Source organism: Haemaphysalis longicornis, unplaced genomic scaffold (assembly GCF_048455015.1).
Source record: "Haemaphysalis longicornis isolate Haplotype H1 unplaced genomic scaffold, Haemaphysalis longicornis Haplotype H1 scaffold_10, whole genome shotgun sequence".
Classification (NCBI taxonomy): domain Eukaryota; kingdom Metazoa; phylum Arthropoda; class Arachnida; order Ixodida; family Ixodidae; genus Haemaphysalis; species Haemaphysalis longicornis.
The window spans coordinates 114,341,314-114,365,733 of record NW_027526204.1 but is presented as its reverse complement, the minus strand read 5'-3'; the positions used below and the strand labels follow the sequence as shown (position 1 = coordinate 114,365,733).

The following is a 24,420-nucleotide window of genomic DNA, read 5'->3' as shown; positions in this document are numbered from 1 at the left end:
CTGTGTTGCGCATGCGCGGTTACATATTCCTGTCGACTGCGCCAATTATAGGGCCGCTAGCACAGCCCACTGATAAAATGGCGGCTCCCAGGACGAAGAAGTTGAAAGGGTCGAGCGCCGACGGCAAGCAACAGGCAGAGTTCCGGGGATGCGTGTGTTCTGCCGTTACGTTCGTCAGCACTAGGCGAAGGGTTGAAGTGCCTGTCGTGAGGCCTGTATGTACAATGGCGACCGAAAGTGAAAACCCCGCTGTAAAATAGGTTTCGGCTAGGATGAAGAGGTGTTTTGATGAGTACGTACTCCTCCACTACGGCAGGGATTATAGCCAAGATGCCACCGCGGAGCAAAAAAAACACAGAACTTAGTCGGAACATGCCGCAAATCGCCATTGGGTCCTGTTCGTTTGAACCGGACCACAGATACAACAAAAGACCAGTTAGTGTTTAGCACATGCGGCTTACATTACGTCACAAATGAAATATTTTGAAGACGATAGTCTTTCCTGGGCTACTTAAACCGCGAAATTTTGGTCTGTCTGTCTGTCTGTCTGTCTGTCTGTCTGTCTGTCTGTCTGTCTGTCTGTCTGTCTGTCTGTCTGTCTGTCTGTCTGTCTGTCTGTGGCTCTATTCAGCCACCTTTTTTTCCCTTTTTATTGCCTGCTTGGCGATAACACAAAACGCACTGCACAGTACACAAATTAGTAGCTACAGCCACCAGTCGGCTGAGGGGGGGGCTTGAAACATCTTAAACTGCGCTAGAACATCCACAATGGGTAACCACTTAGGTTCTTCCGGCATATGACCCTATACACTTCTCTTATATAAACAACGCTTTCAATAAAGTACTCTCGCACCGTGCGAGCATCCTCTTCGGCATTATGCACTGCCATGTGAGTTTTCCACACAGAATGCAGACTAAGTGCCATGAACGTATCATAGCGCACGCCTCCATCATTGTTTACGGGCCAAAAGTGAATGCCATAAGGCGTTAATGGCTGGTCTTTTTCCAAGTTTCGTTGGAGGATATCCCAGTGGAACACCGCATCCCTACAGTCCAGAAAGATGGCTCAATTGTTTCAAGTTTTTTGCATAATCGACAGTTAAGTGTCCATGCGCGCCGCTATGAAGTTTGAAGGATCTAACGGATGAACGTACTGGCATTCGTTTAATCTTTTCCTGAACCTACTGAATACAATTGATGATAAACCGGAACAGGTAGACACACATCAATTATATTTTTGTACAAACTCTTCCGCGGTACACTACTGAAATACTCCTAGAAAAACCTAACCCTCAAAATCCTAAAAGCATCTACGACTTCCCGCAAGAACCCACGCACGCGTACACATCGGATTTCAGAAATTGAAATTACATAGTCTGGAATAACATCACGTTGTCGAAATGGTACCACAGTACGTAGAAAGCAATCTCTCTGCTCTCTCAGAAACATAAACCTAGAAACTATTTGTCGGATGAACCAATGTGCCAGTCCCAATCCACCACTTTTCACCGAGCGAAACAAATTAGTTCGACTCATGCACTCCCAACTTGAGCCCCACAAAAACACCGCGAACACTCTGTGCAGCTTTTGTATGTTCCTTCTTGACATACAAATCGCCTGTAGGACATACCATACCTTGGCAACGGCAAACACATTACATACTGATGCACGGGGAAACTTTCACAGATCCCTTCCTCCCATTGTGTTAATTTCTCTCTAACTCTATCAGTTTGTCTGACCCAGTACTCTCTATCGTCCTGGTAGTTTTCAAACGGGATGCCCAAATACCTGGCCGCAGTTGTCGTCCAAGGCATGTTCTCGAAAAACACTGGCCTACTTTGGCAGTCACAGTGCCATAATCATATGCACTTGTTCCAGTTAACTGCACTGGCGGAACACTCTCAAAATCTCTTGAGATCATTCACCACCTCACTCACACTTTTCTTATCACTGCAGGAAACAGCGACGTCATTGGGAATATGACAAAATATTAACTTCACTGTAGTGCAAACGAAATCCATGTATATTTTCATTTTGAAAATTCTTTAAACAAAAGGGCTCAGGATATACCACCAACATCAAGGGGCTCAAGGGGAACCCCTGCCTCACCGACTACAGTATATCAAAACTTTCACCCACTTTTTTGTTTACAATAACACTATCTGAGCACTGCGCGTACGACATCTTTACACCTTTGAGGATATCAGATCCTACGTTAACGTGTTATAACACTGAGAAAAGAATGTTATGCGATTTGAATCATCGCCACTTGGCCCCGTACAGCGTCGCAACACTCTAATACACTTCTTGCGACATGAATATTGGCAAAAATAGATCATCCCTGAATTCCATTTGTTTGATGAGTTCCAACAATTGTTTTTATGACTCCTTGCAATCTGCTAGCCAAAACCTTCACGAAAATTTGGCATTCGTTAAGCTCATTGGCCGATAGGACTCTACCGCCAACAGCTTTTCAGGATCATCAGTTTTAGGAATTAACACAATATGGCTTTTCCTTAACGAAGGCAGTGTTCCCATGGATTCATACGTTTCCATTATTACCCTGTACAAAATTACTGCTATGTCTTATTTGAAGGACTTGTAAAACTCGCCTCCCAATCCATCTCGCCCCGGTGACTTTTCTAACAACTGTCCTTCAATCACACGCCAGTGTCCACAACATCTCGGTCTCCGAGGAAATTTACGTATTTAATTCGTCGATGGCTTTATTTATCTCCTGCAAACTGATCGGCACCTTCATGCTTGCTATGTCATAATCACTTAACTTTGGCATTGGCGGCAAGAAAGTTTTCTCGTAATCTTTACTACCTTGCTTTTCACTTCCAAGCAGTTCCTTATAATGCTCAAAAAACGCGCGCTCCACGACTTCAGAGTCCATAGAAACCACATTATTGTATTGAAAAGCTTTCATCTCATTCTTCTGCGCAAAATCCTTTTCGTCACTCAGGAACATTTGCTTGTTGTTTCGCGTAGCGTCACTACATAAAGGCTTTTAGAGTATCGGCACTCTTTTCTCTCATTGTTATGTGCCGACAGGATTTTCATTGCTCGGTCGGCACCACGTGATATGTGTTTACATTTGGACGCAGCCATTTTGTTTTTGAGCGCCTCTACTCTCTCTTTCTCTCTCTCTCTGCTGCGCGGACGCTAGAGCGAGGGCCGGTCACACTCTACCCGTCACAACCGGCGGCGGTTTCATTGGGAGAGATGGCAACACTGCAAGCCAGAAACAAAATGGCCCCCAGACGCTTCTGGGTGCACGAAGTAGCGGTACTATTAAGCGTAGCTTATTTAGTGACGCTAGTTTCGCCCAACCAGAGTCGCTCTGCGCGTGCGCGCACTATGGCACCCCTGTACTTCACGATGTCAATAACCTCCAGCCTATTTTTAACCTTTCTTATTTCTTTTGCAAAAGCTCCCGGCTGTTCAACCTGAATGCCTTGCAAGAAGTGCAACTGGCTTTGTAATTGTTCTTCCTCCTGCTTTTCTTTATGACGCATCACGGACGACCTTTCTATTGCACTTATCTTAACGTCACTTTTTAGCTGTTCCCAGACAATGATAACTGACCCGTTTTCTGTTCCGATTGCCTTCTCTATCTCTTCTTTACACCAGTTGTGAATGGCTCATCAGTAGTTTGACATTGAAATTCCAGGTATCCCAGTTTAAGCGAGTTTTTCTTTGCTTCTGACCTATTGTCAACGTCACCATGCTGTGGTCGCTGAAGGACACTCGTTTCATGTTCTAGGCCTCCCTCAGAGGCACAAGACCCAGTGATACGTACACTCTACCGAATCTTGCATGACTTTTACACCCGGCCAAAAACAAGGCCTGCGCAATATATAGTCACAGCCAAATAGTCACAGCCAAATATATAGTCACAGCCAAATCTACCCGTCTAAGTCCGGTGTAATGTTCATACTTGTCAACATTGTTGAAAAGAACAAGACATTACGCAAATGTCCATAAAGACGATCGTCTTTTGTCGACTTTGCAACGAAAGAAGCAGATACGCGGCAATTTTTTTAACCGGAGGGCTTCTTGAAGCAATATTCCCGTAAATGCGCCTAACCAATAGCCTGCTGGCAGCGAAAATATGCAATAATTTCAATAGGTTATTCGTGCTTTTAATATTAAAAATGAGGTCTACAGGCATCAAGAACAAAAATTTCGGATGCTCGCACTAACGCGTATGACTCGAAGGTAGCAAAGCTTGACGCAACAGTTAGCGTGTTCCCTCTTTTTCGCCCCACGGCGTTGTACGAGCGACCACAGCTGGATGTTCATCCTCCTCCATCGCGCACGGCTCTGCGTGCACGTCGCCAACGTCGCCTTCCTTCGTCGCGCGCACTTATCGCTGCGGTGGCGGCGGCGTCCTCGCCTTCCTCCGCCAGGTGGCGGTACGGGTCCCACGCGCTTCACTGCTCCCTCCTCGCCTATCTCTCCCCGCCATCGGGCGCTGCTCCAATCCGGGCGCTTGCGGAAGGGGGTGTGGTTTGACCTCTGGCTCTCAAGGTCAAAACTGGTTACCCCGCGAAGACTGCCCGAGGTAGCGTACTGTAGCTTTCGCTACAAAATTAAACCAGCTCCATTCAAAGTGAAAGCTGTCGAAGGTGGAGCAGCGATTTTCCACAGAGGCTGTGGCGCCGCTCTCCGCTCTTTTCTGCCACCCCTCACGCACTTCCCCTCCCTGTATCACTTCTATCTTGATGAAAATGCAATGCAATTTTCCCGCCTTTACAGTGCGCGAGCCCTTACTCCTAGCACAGCTCGCATCCATTTCTGTATGTTTTTTTAAGTGCAATGCACTTCTTAAGCGACCCTGAACCTGCGTCCACCGGCGATGTCCGCGCACGTGGAGATGGGCGCGCGCAGCCTGGCCGCTGACATGGCACATACCCACGTGGGGGATTGGCCAGGAATCTCCTCGTCTTCCTTGGCAACGGGGGGAGATGGGCGCGCGCTGCCTGGCCGCTGACATGGCACATACCCACGTGGGGGATTGGCCAAGAATCGGGCGTGAGAAGGGCTAATGCACCTGCTTAAAAGGAGTACTGACACGAAATTTCAAAGCTGAGATCCGCTCTAGCAATCCAGTACAACGACAACACAAATAGGTGTCTGTGAATAAATGCATCTTTCTTTCTTTGTAGTTGTGTGTGTGTGTGTGATCTCTCTTTCGCGAACATTACCGAACCGCGCAAATTCAACTCGTGCATTCGCACTTTCACATTCTTCCCCTCGGGGAAATGCGGGGAATTTTTTTATGTTCTACATAGAACAGCCCGAGCGAGATCGAGGTCTGTTCTTTTTGCGCTAGCTTCCATCTCTCACTTGCTGGAACCTTTGTGCGCCATTTTGAACGCGTCCTTTTCTTCAGTGTCCACTTTTTTTCGCTGCATAGTTTAAAGCCCTACCCAACGAGTATTCTAACTAAATCGAAGGCACGAGCTCAATTCATAATAAGCCCTTGTTGAACATCATCCTGGCGCCGTGATGTCTATTATCAAAGCAGACTGTACGGCCCATCAATGGACATGAATATCTCATCAGTAGCCAAACATATACCAACACTCCGTCTTCTCTTGAAATATCTGTGAGTGGTTGCGTTTCTCTTAACCTTGTAACTGCGCGTTTTACATTTAAAGCCAAAATTCGACTGCCCAGACTTGTCCGCGTGGAATTAGAAATGTTTAAACCTCCCTAGGGTGGACTTCACTTAACCACACGTTTTTATAACACAACGGTGCCACACAAATCAATAAAATTGCGAACTGTGCTACTCGCCTCTTGAATTTGCTAAGTGGGGCCCTTGTTCTACATAATTCTGTTGTTTGAAACATCTTTATCGTCGCAAGGTCCCACGTGGCGTAATATCACCTGCAGTCCATCCTGTTCCCTTAGTCCACACTGATCCTCGACGCCTGAACGCGTAACTTTTCTCTTCTACTACTCTCTTTAGTACTAAAGCTCGACATATACACAATTTCCTTATTCTTTGTACAATCTTTATCGAAATTTTGTGGGCGAAACCGGAAACGTGCAGGCTGCAAAAAATTCGATGCACAAGCTTACGTTCCGTGCAAGGCTGAAACTTTTCATGCAGTAAAGCAAGAGAAAACACCTTTCTTTCTAACTGCCTCAAAATATTTTTGTCACATTTAAAGGTAAAGCCGCTTCTTTGAATTCTTTGTGGTCGAGAAGGCTTAGGATTGGCGCACAAAATTTTGACAAACGGTGTACAATCGGAAACGTTCAGATGATTAAACGTGGTCTGTAAATATTACATAAAGCCGCAAAACGCCGTAGCTGCAAGCCGTGTTTCCCATATGCAATTTATTTTTGTGCAGGGTAGTTACGAAATAGTGGTGACGGCAACATTTCAACCCATTTTTTTTTTCCTTACTGGTAGTATTTACTAAGAGGGAATTCTCAGTAAGACAAAAATTACAACCTTTCAAGTTCTTGGTATATACAGCACTGGTTGTAAACTGCTACGATGGTTGCTTTTCCACAAGTATTAATTCTGCCCCGAGAATGCACGCCTTAATTGTACGCACCCATTTGAGATCTTGACTGCTAGAGAAAGGGTACAGCGTAACAGTAATGCACATATTCACATCCAGGCTTAATTGAGACTATGGGATACGACTTCACCGAGACTGCACCAGGAGTACCGATTAATGGTGGGCGTTGTGCTTGTGTGTAAGTAATGCACCTGATCTAAACTATTTGACATTCCTGTGTGTATGTCTACGTGCGTGTGCGCAGGCGCATTAAGATCCGGCGTAATTTGTTAGGTATAATCCTTAGTGCTGCAGGCGCGTCTTCTGCAGAGTCTCAAACAAACGTCAAGAGTGCTCCAAAAGTTGCTTAGATGTCCTGTAGCAGTGACATTTCTCTTTAAATGTAGCTTCCAGGGGAGATATTCTTCTCACTTGTTTCGATTTGTATATATTCCTAAGACACGCACCTTTCCCGTCAGTCAAGTGCGCTCCTGGCCAGGTCCAGGTGAGTTGCACGAGGAGCGTCCGGTTACTTCCCGGTCGCGCGTAAGCCACTTTGAGGTCCCGGATGTTTCCGGGGGGCACGTTTTTTTCAACGATGTTTTTGGTGACCGCGAAGCTCCCCCCTAATTGCTTTCTTTGGAAGTTCTCCAAGGGTTGCGACACTTCACGCCTGTTTCTGTTTGCGTCTTCGGACGATGTGTTGACAACCTCGAGGTCCTCGATCGGGTAAGAGGAAGCCCCTCCTTCGAGGGTTGGCGCTGGGGGTCAAAGTAGAAAAAAGAACAGCTTAGCGTACTTTCACGTTAAACCAAGGGATCGATGAAGAAATTAAAAATTAAAGAAAGATGTACAGTGCGTACCAGCCTCTTTTCGTAAGCTTAACTTCTAAATAAGCTTACGTGAACTCATTTGTGGGAAATAATCGTAACACCCCGATTTCGTTTGAATCCGTGCCCGAAATCATTACGACTAGGATTATGACCTGTTGTACGGACGGTTTGACTTTGGTGCGATCCGCGCGCACTCACCATCACAAAAGTGTAAAATAGGGAGTGGAAGACGATACCGACACAGCCATGTTTCAATCAGGCCGGCACCCTGTTTGTCGCCTCATGCGCAGTACAGTCTCACGTTGTCTGATTATTCGTAGGAATGAGCGATCCTGAAATACGGCGTGTTATTTTAATTTTATACGCAATTGACCCTAACAGAAGAAAAGTTCGTCGGGGTACGTATTGCTGGAAAGTGGGAAACTGAACCATCATGGTTTGAATGGGGCTAAAAGAAACAGAACGAAAAGTATACGAGAAAGGAGCTAACTGCAAAAATATGCGTGGCGCCAAGAGTGGTTTTGTATAGCGCAGACCCGAAGTGATTGGCAGAGTCACGTGATACAGGAGTTGCGAAACTTCCATGCATCAAAAAGTCGCCCCACAATTGGTCCACTGCTTTGGCTTTTCCCGTAGAGTGTCGCCATCTGTTGGTGACAAAATAAACTATATAACGTGGTTCGTGGCCTCCGCGATCGGCTGCCGGCGGCTTGGAGAGTTTTAGCATAGCGGCTCCTGTACGCTACGCTAAGGTTAGCGGGTAGCGGGACCGGACTGCGCATGCGCATGCGGGGAGTGCGAGGAGGTTGCCCCGCAGCGGAGGGAAAGAGCGGGCATGGCGAAGGCAGGCCGCGCGGAACTAATCCACCCCACCGTGACGAATTTGCTCTCCCCAGTCGCGCCCCGCTACCCGCCGCCGTAGCGTTAGCGGACGGAGCACGCTATGCTAAAACACTCTGTTGCAACGGCGCGCCGCCGGCAGCCGATTGCGGAGGCCACGAGTGGTTAAACGCTCGACGAGCTGGGCGAGAAATGGTATTTCGGTGCTTACGTAAATCTTTTTTGCCGAAGAAGCCCAAAGTGTTCAACCACCAAGTGTTTATATGCATTCAAACCATGAGTAGTAAAAAAATGCCTCCGTGCGTTCAACAAGATGCGTTGTCGCCTGCTCAGTGTCGTCTGGTGCGCGTCATAAGCAGTCTTCCGGCGGCAAAAAAAAAAAAGAGCTCAAAATTCGCTTCGAAGGCTTGACGCAAGCTTTAAAGGATTATTCAGAGCCACTTGATCAGATACTGGATTAGTTTTGGCATACATTGAGACGTAGGCCGAGCGACAACTGCAAATTTAGTACTTCAGGTCGGACCTGTATTGTGCCGGAGTGCCGCACAAGTGTCAATCGGTAGAGGCAGTTGCGCAGACGTATAAACAGTCCGTAAAAAAAGCCGCAGTTAAGGACTCAATGAATAACTTAGGCAAGTACAAAAATAAAGAATTATGCACCTTTATTACAAAATTTGCGTTAAATTGCCTATTTGTATAGCTAATTTGTGTTTTGGATAGTGCGCGCGCTGGCCGCTGTGGCGCCATCATACGCACGATCCAAAGCAGAAAGAGGGGGGGGGGTGGCAAATGCGGGCCGTTTTTTGAGGCGGAGTTCCGCAATTGCCTACATCGAAGAGCTCTGGGGATCGGTTGTCAGCGGGAGAACATTCGTTTAGGAGCCGGCATGAATACTGTGATGTTAGTGGTGATGACAAAGGTTGTCGTGATGATGCTTCGCGAAAGCCGAACGTTGGCAACAGATCATTCACTGCGTTTTCGGGGAACTGAAATCCGGAGAAGTTTATTGTTTGTTTGAAGTCAGCCAACCGTGAGAGATAAAAAATACCTTTCACTTCACGATACACAGCTCTTAAACATTTCACGGGCTGCAGAAGTGGAGCATAAACGTTCGAGGCAACGCTCAAATCACGAGAAGCAACCGGTAATTCCGACACACACAGCGTTGCATACGAATGAAGTTTCTCGTGCTGCCGTTACGATGGCACGCTGGTCGTCCCCAAAAACGTGTCAAAATAAAAGAAAAAAAGAACCATCAATTGATTCCATCTATTGTGACGTCACTCGCAATGTACTGAAAACTGTCTGCCATACCGAAAAAAACTACGAAGAAAAGACAATAACAGAAGACCAATCTTGCTGTTCGCCTTCCTTTTCGCTTGATATTTTCTAAATTATCCATTAAGTTTCCGGAACAAAACCTAGTCAAATTATCTCAAAGGAGCGCTTACACGCTCCTGAGACACGCGAAATGTCAAAGTTGCGCAAAGTCAAAGATACGCTACATTGTTTTCTGAGGCGCTACCCGCGCAGTATTCCCCCTCGCTTCCAACTCACCTGCTGCCACCGTAATATTGGGTGTGCTGAAGAAGCTTGGAGAGCTTTCCAAGGGATCAGCAAGTACTGCAGTCCGGTTCCCATTTGATACGAAGCCCTCAACGGCATACCTGCCCTTGCCGAGAAATTTGGTGAAATATCCACTGTATGTTCCGTCATCGGCGTCGGTGTCAGGATCTAGAGTGACGGAAGAAAGAGGTGTAAGAAAAAAAATACTGTCTCAGCAGTGCCTGAAGTCTTCAATACGTGCTGCACCTTTTTTCGACAAAGCGAACGTTCATACGGGTAGCCACACGGTAAGAAAATATGTTAGTTGTTGGAAATTCAAAATGCTGCAAGTTGCTGCAGCAAAATGGTGCATAACGCAAACGTATCTTTCTTAATCACTGATCGCTAATCTGCTGTCGCACACGAATAGGCGCTCGACACACAAACTGCTTCAACCAAGCGAATTTCACAGTTTCGGGGCCCAACTTCAGCAATACGCCTTATGCATTGCTCCTTATGCATGCCTTATGTATTAAGAGAAAATTAAATGACGATGGTGATAATGGTGATGACGACTACTACGCAACCGGGGCTCAAAACAGCAAATTCGTATGATGCGACGAACAGCAAGAATCATAATTGTTGTAACGTGTTTAAGAAATGCACGAGAAATTTTCTGGTAAGCTTTACAATAATCATCACCGACGTCGTCATAATCATCATAGCCTACTTAGGCCCAATGCAGGAAGAAGCCTTCTCCCATCGACCTCCGACCCCACATGTCCTGTGCAGCTCGAGTCCAGTGCTTGACCGCGAATTTAAATAGTTCGTCCCTCCATAGGGTTAATGGCCTTCCCCTTCTTTTAGACCCATCTCGTGGTATTCACTCTGCTACCCTAATCGTCCACCGGTTGTATTTTCGTCTCACTACATGGCCATCCAAAGTCTTTTTTTTTTTTTTTGTTTAGTTGAACTATGACATCTTCTACTCTAGTCTGTTGTCTGATCCAGGTTGGTCATTTTCTGTCCCTGACTGTTAATCTTGACGTTATTCGTTCCACGTCCCGTTGATCCGACCTAAGTTTGTTTTCTAGTTGTTTTGTAAATCGCCCAGTTTCCGCTTCATGTGTCATCACCGGCAGGATGCATTGGCTATATATTCTTATAAAATAGCTTACTTTTTCGTATTTGGGAGCGTTTGCCGACACCGATCCAGTGCATACCTGTCCTGGGCCTAATTTGTCTCGCGTGGTTGGAGTCAGCTCTTACAACCCGTTATGGAGAGATATGGAGTGAAGCCCGAATATAATAAACTCGAACAGAACGAATTACACTTTATAGCGAACACTAAAAGTTGATTGCCATTATGCTCGTAAAATATATTTTTATAACGAAATAAACGACGGATATACAGTCGAACACGGATATATCGAACACGGGTATATCGAATTATTGTCTATATCGAACTCATAAATTATCCCCTTGAAAATTCTGTGTAAAAGAATAGGAATTCGTACGTTTATATCGAACCGTATTTTTCCCGACATTGGGTATATCGAACGCCGCGCGAGCTGGATGGGGCTCTTCGGCGGTCGCTGCACCCCCGATTGAGGGCATGGCGAATACTGGCTCGCGGAACTAATCCCCCCTACCGGAACGAATTTGCGCTTGCCCAGTCGGGCCCCGCTACCGGCCGCCGTAGCGTTAGTGGACGGAGCCCGGTATGCTAAATCTCCCTAGGCACACAAGCCCGAACGCTCGGAAAATGTGACAGTGCGAGGTAGGGATGCCCCGAATGCGCACGTCCCCCTTTTTTTTTTTTTTTTTGCGCCTGCGTATGTTCCCCGGCTTGCCGAAAAATAGTTTTGTTTTCTCTCTCTCTCTGGGTCTGTCTTCCCCCGATGTCGTCTCGGGAAAGGGAAGAGGGAACAAAGGCGCTGGCGGCCTCCTCCTTCTTTTGCATTTTGCTGCTGTTGCTGCTGTTTGGCGAGTTATCCGGCACCTTTCGGAGATCATTGTTTCTCTCGGAGATGACCATCGCGAGCTCTTTGTTGGAGTCCGTTCAGAGAGCCTTGGAATCGTTACCTTCAAAGTTCTTGTGGTACGTGCGCGCTGTTCTTCTTTTGCGTGCGTGTTGTGCATGGTGTGCGAAGGCGCAGCGTACTGCTGGAGTTTTCTAGTTGTGCAGCCTCGAGAAGATCGAGACCAGCGTCTTTAATTTCGTTTCCAAGACGAAGAAGCAGGCCAAGATCAGCGATTTTTTTCACGGAAATAAAGCGTCCTGGTTCGTCGTGAGTGCGCAATTAGTTGTCATTCTTGAATGCGACGATCGGTAAGTGATCGTCCGCCATAGGTGAGGTCTCAGAGCCCATATTTTTATATCGAATTTTTCATATATCGAACTATTTCGCGATCCCCTTGGAGTTCGATATATCCGTGTTCGACTGTATCAAACTCTGAGCGCCCGCGATCGGTGGTCACCGAACGCCAGACAGCGCGAGTCGGCTGCGCCTAACCTCCGGGCCGCCGCGCTGCCCGCCCGCGCTTTCGTGAAGCGTAGCGGCGGCACCAATGCGCGCCTTCCTTGTCAGCTTCCTGCCACGTTATCAAGTGCGTGCGGGCAGCTCCAGACCCATTGGTCTTTACGATGATGAGGATGATGAGGATGATGAGGATAAATGTTAATATAGTGAGCATAAAAGTGGGTGGCTGTCTTATCCCAGTGAGCCGAGAACTTAGTTTAGGAAGCCGCGATTACTGAAAGCCGCGACGCTTTAGGAAGGAGGGAAAAAAAAACGGTCAGCATGCTAGGCTGTTTTCCCGACTCCGGCAGTCCTCGCTCGCCGTTACGATGAGCCCGTTCTGATCCCGATGTGCGTCGGCGATACTGCGCCGAAACATGGGGAAGTGGAATGGAGTTCGTCGAAATTATGTGGACTGTCGAGAACGCGATTCTCACTTACGGCGCTAAACGCTGTGTTCGGGAGAAAAATCCCTGCCTGCTCCAAATAGGTGTACATTTCTCTGCAAAGAATTTCTTTTGGAGTAGATTACTATTCATGGCCTCTCTGTCGTCATCACGTTTTCCACCAATTGGTCACACTGCTTCTGACAAATTTGATACTCAAGTACGTTATAAGCGGGTTCGGTTATATCGAACTACTCAGTATAGAGAACAAATAGCATTGAATCACGCTGTTCGTTAAAAGCAGGTTTAGCTGTACTCATCTACTTCTAGCGTTTTGTTACATACGCTAAAAAGCACGCTTTTAGGGTGTTTATTCATCATTACTTTATATTCATTCATAGTTATATTTTGTTCCACTGCCTTGCTTTCTGATGCTAATTACTAGAGCATTGTTTGCAGGTGTTCTCACTCACTTGGCAAGACTGTCGTCCTCAAACCTCAAATGGTTCAAAATTTTCCCGCCTATCCTTAATCCCATGTTTCCCCACTGAAGCTTCCTGAATACCCCATCCAGACACGCTGTGAATAGTTTTGGTGGGATGGTATCTGCCTAACAGCGTTCGGGATCCGGCATTCGTTGTAACTTTGCTTGTAAAGAAATATCCTGCCCGTGCACCCTTTATATAGGTCTCCTCTATTATCTGGTGTTTTAATGATTCTAGCGCTGCTGCAGTGTGTGCTGAATCAAACGCGGTTTTGTGGCCTATTCTTGCTACGAAAAGGGGTCTCGTTTACTCTGTGGATTTTTCGAGTGATTGGTTGATTGACAATACGATCGTGATGTGTTGTTGAGTATCTTTTCCAAAATCCAGCCTGCTCTTTGGGTAGATGGGAATCTAGGTTGTCACTTATGCGGCTAACTATTACTTTGGCAAACAGCTTTTATGCAATTGAAAGTAGGAGGACAGGCGTGCAATTCACAGGCGTTTTTGTCTTTCTCTTTGTGAATCGGTGTTCTTCCAGGCTGGCCACTTTTATAGTCTTTACCATTCTGAAAACTCTGGCAAGCTCCTCCAGTACAATACTTTTCTCCCTCTTTTAAAAGATCGACAAATATGTCGTCGTGATCTGCAGCCTTTCCTCTTTTAATTTCCTCGAGTGCCTTCTCTACGTCCTTTTTTGTTACTGGTGGAACACCGCAAACTCAGCTTGTGCAATCAGTAGTTGCCCCTGGTCTAACATCGCTTGCGTATAACCTGGCGTAGAATAACCGTGCGTAGAAGGGCAGGCCGTAACGAAGTCGTGCCGCAGCAGCATAATAACCTGCGGTGGCGCTCTTGAAACCGCTGGGCTCGAAAAAAGGCATCGACTTGTAGCGCAGACACTCGCCGATCACGAGGGATCTGGCGTCTTGGTTTAGCAATAGTGTTTGCGGGGAAAGAGCGGGTAATGAGAAGAGAAATGGAGGGCTGGCACTCGTATATTTTAGCAGCACACCTCTAAGGGAAGGGACAGCGCGCTTCCAGGGTCTGTGCACGAAGGGACGCAACCGTAATTTTTTACCAGCGGAGCTGTTATACAAGCCGGAAGTGTGGTATTCCAGTGAGAAAATGCTAAGAAAATGGGGTGCGTTCGTGAGCGCGTGCCTCGCGGCCACCGCCGAGTGTTCCCTTCACGCGCAGTGGCTTTAGCAAAACAAACAAACGAAAAACTCGCAAAAAACAATGAGGAGCAAGATAATTCAGAGCTCTCGTGAGCGCGTACCTCACGGCCACAGCCGAGTGTTCCTTTAACGCGAAGTCGCTTTAGCAAAACAAACAAAAACAATCGCAAAAAACAACGAGGACCAAGATAATGCAGGGCTCTCGTGAGCGCATGCCTCGCCGCAACCGCCGAGTGTTCCCTTCATGCGAAGTGGCTTTAGCAAAACGAAACAAATGAAAAAAACTCGCAAGAAAACAACGAGGACCAAGATAATGCACAGCTCTCGTGAGCGCGTACCTCGCGGCCACCGCCGAGCGTTCCCTTCACGTGAAGTGGCTTTAGCAAAACGAAACAAATGAAAAAAACTCGCAAGAAAACAACGAGGAGCAAGATAATTCAGAGCTCTCGTGAGCGCGTACCTCACGGCCACAGCCGAGTGTTCCTTTAACGCGAAGTCGCTTTAGCAAAACAAACAAAAACAATCGCAAAAAACAACGAGGACCAAGATAATGCAGGGCTCTCGTGAGCGCATGCCTCGCCGCAACCGCCGAGTGTTCCCTTCATGCGAAGTGGCTTTAGCAAAACAAACAAAAAACTCGCAAAAACCAACTAGGAGCAAGCTAATACAGAGCTCTCGTAGCGCATGCCTCGCGTAACCGCCGAGTGTTCCTTCACGCGAAGTGGCTTTAGCAAAACAAACAAAACACTCGCAAAAAACAACGCGGACCAAGCTAATACAGAGCTCTCGTGAGCGCATACCTCGCGGTTACCGCCGAGTGTTCCCTTCACGTGAAGTGGCTTTAGCAAAACAAACAAAAAATCTCGCAAAAAACAACGAGGAGCAAGTAATAGAGAGCTCTCGTGAGCGCGTGCCTCGCGGACAACGCTGAGTGTTCCCTGCACGCGAAGTGGCTTTAGCAAAACAAACATACAAACTCACAAAAAACAATGAGGAGCAAGTAATACAGAGCTCTCGTGAGCGCGTACCTCGCGGCCACCACCGAGTGTTCCCTTCACTCGAAGTGGCTTTAGAAAACGAAGCAAAAAAAAATTCGCAAAAAACAATTAGGCACCAGATATGAAGAGCTCTCGTGAGCGCGTGCCTCGCGGCCACCGCCGAGTGTTCCCTTCACGCGAAGTGGCTTAGCAAAACAAACAAAAAAACTCGCCAGATAATTCAGAACTCTCGTGAGCGCGTGCCTCGCGGCAACCGCTCAGTGTTCCCTTCACGCGAAGTAGCTTTAGCAAAACAAACTCGCAAAAAACAATGAGGAGCAAGGTAATGCAGAGCTCTCGTGAGCGCGTGCCTCGCGGCCACCACCGAGTGTTTCTTTCATGCGAAGTGGCTTAAGGAAAACGAAACAAACGAAAAAAACCGCAGCAAAACAACGAGGAGCAAGATAATGCAGGGCTCTCGTGAGCGCATGCCTCGCCGCCACCGCCGAGTGTTCCCTTCATGCGAAGTGCTTTAGCAAAACAAACAAAACTCGCAAAAAACAACGAGGAGCAAGCTAATACATAGCTCTCGTAGCGCATGCCGCCGAGTGTTCCTTCACGCGAAGTGGCTTTAGCAAAACAAACAAAACACTCGCAAAAAACAACGCGGACCAAGCTAATACAGAGCTCTCGTGAGCGCATACCTCGCGGTTACCGCCGAGTGTTCCCTTCACGCGAAGTGGCTTTAGCAAAACAAACAAAAAAACTCGCAAAAAACAACGAGGAGCAAGTAATAGAGAGCTCTCGTGAGCGCGTGCCTCGAGGCCACCGCTGAGTGTTCCTACACGCGAAGTGGCTTTAGCAAAACAAACATACAAACTCACAAAAAACAATGAGGAGCAAGTAATACAGAGCTCTCGTGAGCGCGTACCTCGCGGCCACCACCGAGTGTTCCCTTCAAGCGAAGTGGCTTTAGAAAACGAAGCAAAAAAAACTCGCAAAAAACAACCAGGCGCCAGATAATCCATAGCTCTCGTGAGAGCGTGCTTCGCGGCCACCGCTGAGTGTTCTCTTCACCCGAAGTTGGTTTAGCAAAACGAAACAAGAAGAAACTCGCAAAAAACAACGAGTCGCCATATAATGCAGAGCCCCTGTGAGCGCGTGCCTCGCGGCCACCGCCGAGTGTTCCCTTCACGTGAAGTGGCTTTAGCAAAACCAACAAAAAACTCGCAAAAAACAACTAGGCGCAAGCTACTACAGAGCTCTCGTGAGCGCGTGCCTCGCGGCCACCGCCTAGTGGTCCTTTCACGCGAAGTGGTTTTAGAAAAACGAAACAAACGAAAAAACTCGCAAGAAATCAACGGGGAGCAAGATAATGCAGACCTCTCGCGAGCGCGTACCTCGCGGCCCCCGCCGAGTGTTCCCTTCACGCGAAGTGGATTTAGCAAAACGAAACAAACGAAAAAACTCGCAAAAAACGACCAGCTCTTGTGAGCGCGTACCTCGCGGCCACCGCCGAGTGTTCCATTCACGCGAAGTGGCTTTAGCAAAACAAACAAACAAAAACCTCGCAAATAACAACGAAGAGCAAGATACTGCAGAGCTCTCGTGAGCGCATGCCTCGCGGCCACCGCCGTGTGTTCCCTTCACGCGAAGTGGCTTTAGCAAAACAAACAAGCCAAAAAAACTCGCAAAAATCAACGCGGACAAGATAATGCACAGCTCTCGTGAGCGCGTGCCTCGCGGCCACCGCCGAGTGTTTTCTTCACGCGAAGTGGCTTTAGCAAAACAAACAAACGAAAAACTCGCAAAAAAAACAAACAAGATAATGCAGAGCTCTCGTGAGTGTGTGCCCTGCGGCCACCGCCGAGTTTTCCGTTCACGCGAAGTGGAAAACAAACAAAAAAACTCGCAAAAAACAACGAGGAGCAAGCTAATACAGATCTCTCGTGAGCGCCTGCATCGCGGCCACTGCCGAGCGTTCCCTTCACGTGAAGTGCCTTTAGCAAAACGAAAAAAACGAAAAAAACTCACAAGAAAACAACCAGGAACAAGATCATGCAGAGCTCTCGTGAGTGCGTACCTCGCGGCCACCGCCGAGTGTTCTCTTCACGCGAAGTGGAAAACAAAAAACTCGCAAAAAACAACCAGGAGCAACATAGTGCAGAGCTCTTGTGAGCGCGTCCCTCGCTGCCACCGCCGATCGTTCCCTTCACGCGAAGTGGCTTTAGCAGAACTAAACAAAAAAAAAAAACTCACAAGAAAACAACGAGGAACAAGATCATGCAGAGCTCTCGTGAGCGCGTACCTTGCGGCCACCACCGAGTGTTCCCTTCACGTGAAGTGGGTTTAGAAAACGAAGCAAAAAAAATTCGCAACAAACAATGAGGCCCCAAATATGAAGAGCTCTCGTGAGCGCGTGCCTCGCCGTTACCGCCGAGTGTTCCCTTCACGCGAAGTGGCTTTAGCAAAACAAACAAAAAAACTCGCAAAAAACAACCAGGCGCCGGATAATCCATAGCTCTCGTGAGCGCGTGCCTCGCGGCCACCGCCGAGTGTTCCCTTCACGTGAAGTGGCTTTAGCAAAACAAACAAAAAAACTCGCAAGAAAACAACGAGGAGCAAGATAATGCAGAGCTCTCGTGAGCGCGTACCTCGCGGCCACCGCCGAGTGTTCCCTTCACGCGAAGTGGAAAACAAAAAACTCGCAAAAAACAACAAGGAGCAATATAGTGCAGAGCTCTTGTGAGCGCGTGCCTCGCGGCCACCGCCGAGCGTTCCCTTCACGCGAAGTGGCTTTAGCAAAACGAAACAAACGAAAAAAACTCACAAGAAAACAACGAGGAACAAGATAATGGAGAGGTCTCGTAAGCGCATGCCTCGCGGCCACCGCCGTGTGTTCTTTTCACGCGAAGTGGCTTTAGAAAAACGAAACAAACGAAAAAACTCGCAAAAAATAACAAGGAGCAATATAATGCAAGTTCTCGTGACCGCATGCCTCGAGGCCACCGCCGTGTGTTCCCTTCACGCGAAGTGGCTTCACCAAAACGAACCAAAGAAAAAACTCGCAAAAAACGACGAGCAAGATAATGCAGAGCTCTCGTGATCGTGTGCCTCGCGGCCACCGCCGACTGCTCCCTTCACGCGAAGTGGAAAACAAACAAAAAAACTCGCAAAAAACAACCAGGAGCTATATAATGCAGAGCTCTCGTGAGCGCGTGCCTCGCGGCCACCGCCGAGCGTTCCCTTCACGCAAAGTGGCTTTAGCAAAATAAACAAAAAAACTCGCAAAAAACAACGAGGAGCAAGATAATGTAGAGATCTCGTGAGCGCGTGCCTCGCGGCCACCGTCGAGTGTTTCCTTCACGCGAAGTGGCTTTAGCAAAACGAAACAAACAAAAAAAACTCGCAAAAAACAATTAGGAGCAAGATAATGCAGAGCTCTCGTGAGCGCGTACCTCGCGGCCACCGCCGAGCGTTCCCTTCACGCGAAGTGGCTTTAGCAAAACAAACAAGCAAACAAACTCGCAAGAAAACAACGAGGAGCAAGATAATGCAGAGCTCTCGTGAGCGCGGCCACCGCCGAGCATTCCCTTACGCGAAGTTGCTTTAGCAAACAAACAAGCAAAAAAATTCGCAAAATACAACGAAGAGCAAGATAATGCAGAGCTCTCGTGAGTGCGTGCCTCGCGGCCACCGCCGAGCGTTCCCTTCACGCAAAGTGCCTTTAGCAAAACAAGCAAGAAAAAAAACTCGCAAGAAAACAACGAGGAGAAAGATAATGCAGAGCTCTTGTGAGCGCGTACCTCGCGGCCACCGCCGAGCGTTCCCTTCACGCGAAGTGGCTTTAGCCAAACAAACAAGCAAAAAAACTCGCAAGAAAACAACGAGGAGAAAGATAATGCAGAGATCTTGTGAGCGCGTACCTCGCGGCCACCGCCGAGTGTTCCCTTCACGCGAAGTGGCCTTAGCATAACGAAACAAACAAAAAAAAACTCGCAAAAAACAATGAGGAGCAAGATAATGCAGAGCTCTCGTAAGCGCGTACCTCGCGGCCACCGCCGAGCGTTCCCTTCACGCGAAGTGGCTTTAGCAAAACAAACAAGCAAAAAAGTCACAAAAAACAATGAGGAGCAAGATAATGAAGAGCTCTCGTGAGCGCGGCCACCGCCGTGCATTCCCTTACGCGAAGTTGCTTTAGCAAACAAACAAGCAAAAAAATTCGCAAAATACAACGAAGAGCAAGACAATGCAGAGCTCTCGTGAGTGCGTGCCTCGCGGCCACCGCCGAGCGTTCCCTTCACGCAAAGTGGCTTTAGCAAAACAAGCAAGAAAAAAAACTCGCAAAAACAACGAGGAACAGGATAGTGCAGAGCTCTCGTGAGCGCGTGCCTCGCGGCCACCGCCGAGCTTTAGCAAACAAACAAGCAAAAAAATTCGCAAAAAACAACGGGCAGCAAGATAATGTAGAGCTATTGTGACCGCGTGCCTCGCGGCCACCGCCAGTCGTTCCCTTCACGCAAAGTGGCTTTCGAAAAACGAAACAAAAAAACTCGCAAGAAAACAACGAGGAGCCAGATAATGCAGAGCTCTCGTGAGCGCGTGCCTCGCGGCCACCGCCGAGCATTTCCTTAGCCGAAGTGGCTTTAGCAAACAAACAAACAAAAAAAACTCGCAAGAAAACAACGAGGAGCGAGATAATGCAGAGCTCTCATGAGCACGTACCTCGCGGCCACCACCGAGAGTTCCCTCCATGCGAAGTAGCTTTAGCAAAACAAAAAAACTCGCAAAAAACAACGAGGAGCAAGACAATGCAGAGCTCTCATGAGCGCATGCCTCGCGGCCACCGCCGAGTGTTATCTTCACGCGAAGTGGCTTTAGCAAAACGAAACAAAAAAAACTCGCAAAAAACAATGAGGAGCAAGATAATGCAGAGCTCTCGTGAGCGCGTACCTCGCGGCCACCGCCGAGCGTTCCCTTCACGCGAAGTGGCTTTAGCAAAACAAACAAGCAAAAAAATTCGCAAAAAACAACGGGCAGCAAGATAATGTAGAGCTATTGGGACCGCGTGCCTGGAGGCCACCGCCAGACGTTCCCTTCACGCAAAGTGGCTTTCGAAAAACGAAACAAACAAAAAAACTCGCAAGAAAACAACGAGGAGCAAGATAATGCAGAGTTCTCGTGAGCGCGTACCTCGCGGCCACCGCCGAGAGTTCCCTCCACGCGAAGTGGCTTTAGCAAAACAAAAAAACTCGCAAAAAACAACCAGGAGCAAGACAATGCAGAGCTCTCATGAGCGCATGCCTCGCGGCCACCGCCGAGTGTTCCCTTCACGCGAAGTGGCTTTAGCAAAACAAACAAGAAAAAAAACTCGCAAGAAACAATGAGGAGCAAGATAATGCAGAGCTCTCTTGAGTGCGTGCCTCGCGGCCACCGCCGAGTGTTTCCTTCACGCGAAGTGGCTTTAGCAAAACAAACAAGCAAAAAAACTCGCAAAAACAACGAGGAACAGGATAGTGCAGAGCTCTCGTGAGCGCGTGCCTCGCGGCCACCGCCGAGCATTTCCTTAGCCAAAGTGGCTTTAGCAAACAAACAAGCAAAAAATTCGCAAAAAACAACGGGCAGCAAGATAATGTAGAGCTATTGTGACCGCGTGCCTCGCGGCCACCGCCAGTCGTTCCCTTCACGCAAAGTGGCTTTCGAAAAACGAAACAAAAAAAAAACTCGCAAGAAAACAACGAGGAGCAAGATAATGCAGAGCTCTCGTGAGCGGGTGTCTCGCGGCCCCCGCCGAGTGTTCCCTTCACGCGAAGTTGCTTTAGCAAAACAAACAATAAAAAACTCGCAAGAAAACAGCGAGGAGCAAGATAATGCAGAGCTCTCGTGAGCGCGTACGTCGCGGCCACCGCTGAGTGTTCCTTTAACGCGAAATGGCTTTAGCAAAACAAACAAACAACGCGCAAAAAAACAATGAGGAGCAAGATAATGCAGAGCTCTCATGAGCGTGTGTCTCGTGGCGACTGCCTAGTACCCGGCTCGCGCAGTGGCTTCAGCAGAAATTGAAGCCGTTCCACTGAATGTGAAAGCTGTCGGAAGTGCAGAGATGTGATTCGCCATAATGAGCAGTGTCGCCGTTATCCGCTCACTGCTACCACCCCAAGCATTTCAATTTTCCCGCCTTCGCAGTGCTGGCGCGCCCCCTGCCTGAAACTGCGCCAGTGGGAGGGAGTCTATTCTTTTTGTGCATGTTTTAATTTCTGTTTTGTATGCTGGAGCTGATTTGCGCCATTTCGAACGCACCATTGTTTTCTTACGCTGCCGCTTTTTTCGCTTACTATCGTAAAAACCAAACCAACGAGTGCTCCTAACTAAATGGACGCGGGCGCTGCCAGTCAGTTACGTTTATTTAGCCTGAAATGTACCTTCAGTTTTCTTTGCGCTGAACAACGGGGATATGTAGGACAAGCGCCAACGGTTCACGAGTTTCGAACGCTTATGACTATACGAACTATTTGGCTTTCGAAGCCTCTGGCGTCCCGCGAATGACAGCGTTACCACGGGACGCTTTGTTGCTCTGCTTGACTCCAGCGAGCGAGCTACGACGACAAGGTGAGCGGCTAAAGTGCTCTGCACTTAAAAATCCCGGGCCATCTCCACAACGTGGAGCCTGGGGAGGGGCGAAGCTTGCAGTGTATAAGTGTATTCTTGGCACCTTGGCGTTTTGCCAACGGAGTCTCTTGTCTTTGAAGCATAAAGCCTTCTAGCGCGATACGTAAACGGACGTCCCAGTGTTAATTACTACGCATTACGTTCTACCGCGAGACGTGAACGAGTGCCCTGGTGTTTTAGTACCGTGACTACATGAGATGACGATTGCGACGATGACAACGAAAGGAGACGCTAACAGCACCACCCCTTAAGGGGCTTCGCCCCTAAAAATAAAATTAAAGCCGTTCCACTCAATGTTAAAGCTGTCACAAGTGCATAGCAGTGATTTGCCATAATGCACTGTAACGCCGTTATCCGCTTACTGCTACCACCCCATGCAATTCAAATTTTCCGCCTTCGCAGTGCTCGCGCGCCCCCTGCCTGAAACTGCGCAAGCGGGAGTTCTGTTCTCTTTGTGCTTTTCTTCCCGCACGTGCCGGTGTTGCACTGCCATGTCGTGCTTGCACGCGCGAGGATTTGACTGCATTGCCCTGGATTGGATTGGATTGGTTTGGCTCGGCTTGGATTGGATTTGGATTGGATGATAAGCAGCAGCGTGCATGATAATCAGCTAATCCTAGACAACTAGGAAGGCTAAGAATAACTAGCTGAACCTTAGCTCATGCTACGTATATCCTGGCAACGCCGCCTGTATAAATATTGCCTAACGCGTCACCCGCTTCCCAATGGGAGTCGTAGGGACGCTTAGTTCAGGAACTCATCCGGTATGTGGCGCGCGCCAGCGGACGTTCCGCCTTACGTCACTGCTCGCGAGCCGCGAACACTGCACCCACTTCTACAGCGTGCGTCGGTCAGCTTGCCTCAAAGGTGTGTGAGCGCCGCCTGCGGAACACTAGACACACTGCCAACTATTTTGCATATTTTCCGAGACTGGCTGGTGGACATGAAAGCTCGTAGGAAGGCTACGGAGTGATAAAGGGTAGGAGAGAGCAACAGGAGAGTGGCTGTTTGGCCATTTGGAGAGTGGAGAGTGGCTGTTTGGCTCACGCGTTAGGCAAGGATTATACAGGCGGCGTTGATCCTGGCATAGCCGAGCTAAGCCACTGCTTAGCGCCAGCAGTTCACGAGTTTCGAGCGCTTATGACTATATACACCGCTTGGCTTTCGAAGCCTCTGGGTTACGCCGTGGCGAAGGGACCATGACAGGCTACACCGTAACGCCGTAGCGGTATGCTTGGTTCCAGCGAGCGAGCTAGAACGACAAGGCGAGTGTCTAAAAAGTGTTCCGCACTTAAAACTCCAGCGCTGTCGTCAAGCGCTACCGCGCTGCAACGCTTGGCACTAGAAACACGACGATATCGACGCTTATGGCGATCACTACTACTAGGAGAGTTGAGTGCAACGAACGAACATTTATATAAACAATTTCAAACTTGTAAAAATGCTGTGTGTCGCGATTTAGTGCTCCCGTATAAATAAATCCTGCAGCTCCGCTATGTTTCAAGCCTTGCGGGACAGTACAAGCTTCGCCAGTTGAGCTGGCGGAAGACTACATTGCCGAGGATGATTTCACATCCGCCACTCGCCGTGAAGAAGAAGACGCCCTCTTCTATGCATATGACGCTGATACTAGCACCACACACTGCTAATAAACAATTATGCTCACCTACAGCAGCTTTGCCATTCAGGTCTGGCGCATGAACGCAAGTTCCCCTGAATTTTTACGCAGAAAATGGGGGAAAGAATTGCGAAATGTGGGCCTTTAACCACACGCTCACACACGCAAAAAAAAACAACACACGCCCGTGCGATGAAATTTTTGCGTTTAAACAGCTCCGCGGTTAAAATGGTAGTATATGCTGGTATGAACATTAAAATTTGCCAAAACCACTTTCTAGTATGCTGGTATGAACGTTAGAGCATGCCAAGACGACTTCTTGATATTGCAATGTTAGCCTGCTCAAGGATGGCCGTCAAGCTTGGACACTGTACCTAGTCCGTCGTCGTGGAGCAGGACCCTTAGCTCGTGGAGCCGGCCTTGCACATCGTGACCCGACACCACGGCGCCAACAGCGGCGTTCAACACGACTTGCTTGCCCTTGGTAACTTTCGCATACACGATCCCTTGGGACGGCTGGTCGACGAGTAGGTTTCCGACTTTGGTAGTGACGCGAATCGTGTTGCCACGTCTTTCCAGGAACTTGACTTGGATGGTCAAATTAATTGCGGCAGGGCTCTCGGACTCCATGTGCAGCTTCCAGTATCCTTCCTACGACGAGAACGTTGACGCGACCGATAAAGATTACAGAAATAGATAAACATAAACAAAACGCCGCGATTGTCTTCGTCGCCACACAAACATGGCTGGTGACGTTAGGCTTCTTTGAAATCCTACATGAAATTTTTCCGAATCCTAGCAGGAGTACGCGAAAATTTACGTTACCTCATGCGGGGGAAT

The 24,420-nt window shown here is 48.2% G+C and overlaps 1 protein-coding gene across 1 annotated transcript in view; it reads right to left on the bottom strand.

The window, feature by feature from the left end:
- The window catches only part of LOC144160043 (calcium-activated chloride channel regulator 1-like), a 29,862-nt gene extending 5,652 nt beyond the window's left edge, over positions 1-24,210 (bottom strand). The window contains exons 1-3 of the mRNA XM_077691663.1: positions 23,955-24,210; positions 9,758-9,934; positions 6,995-7,288 (exon numbers count right to left, since the gene is read on the bottom strand). Coding sequence (XP_077547789.1) covers positions 6,995-7,288; positions 9,758-9,934; positions 23,955-24,210 — 727 coding nt within the window. The remainder of the gene's footprint in view (positions 1-6,994; positions 7,289-9,757; positions 9,935-23,954) is intronic.
- Between the last annotated feature and the right edge of the window lie 210 nt (positions 24,211-24,420).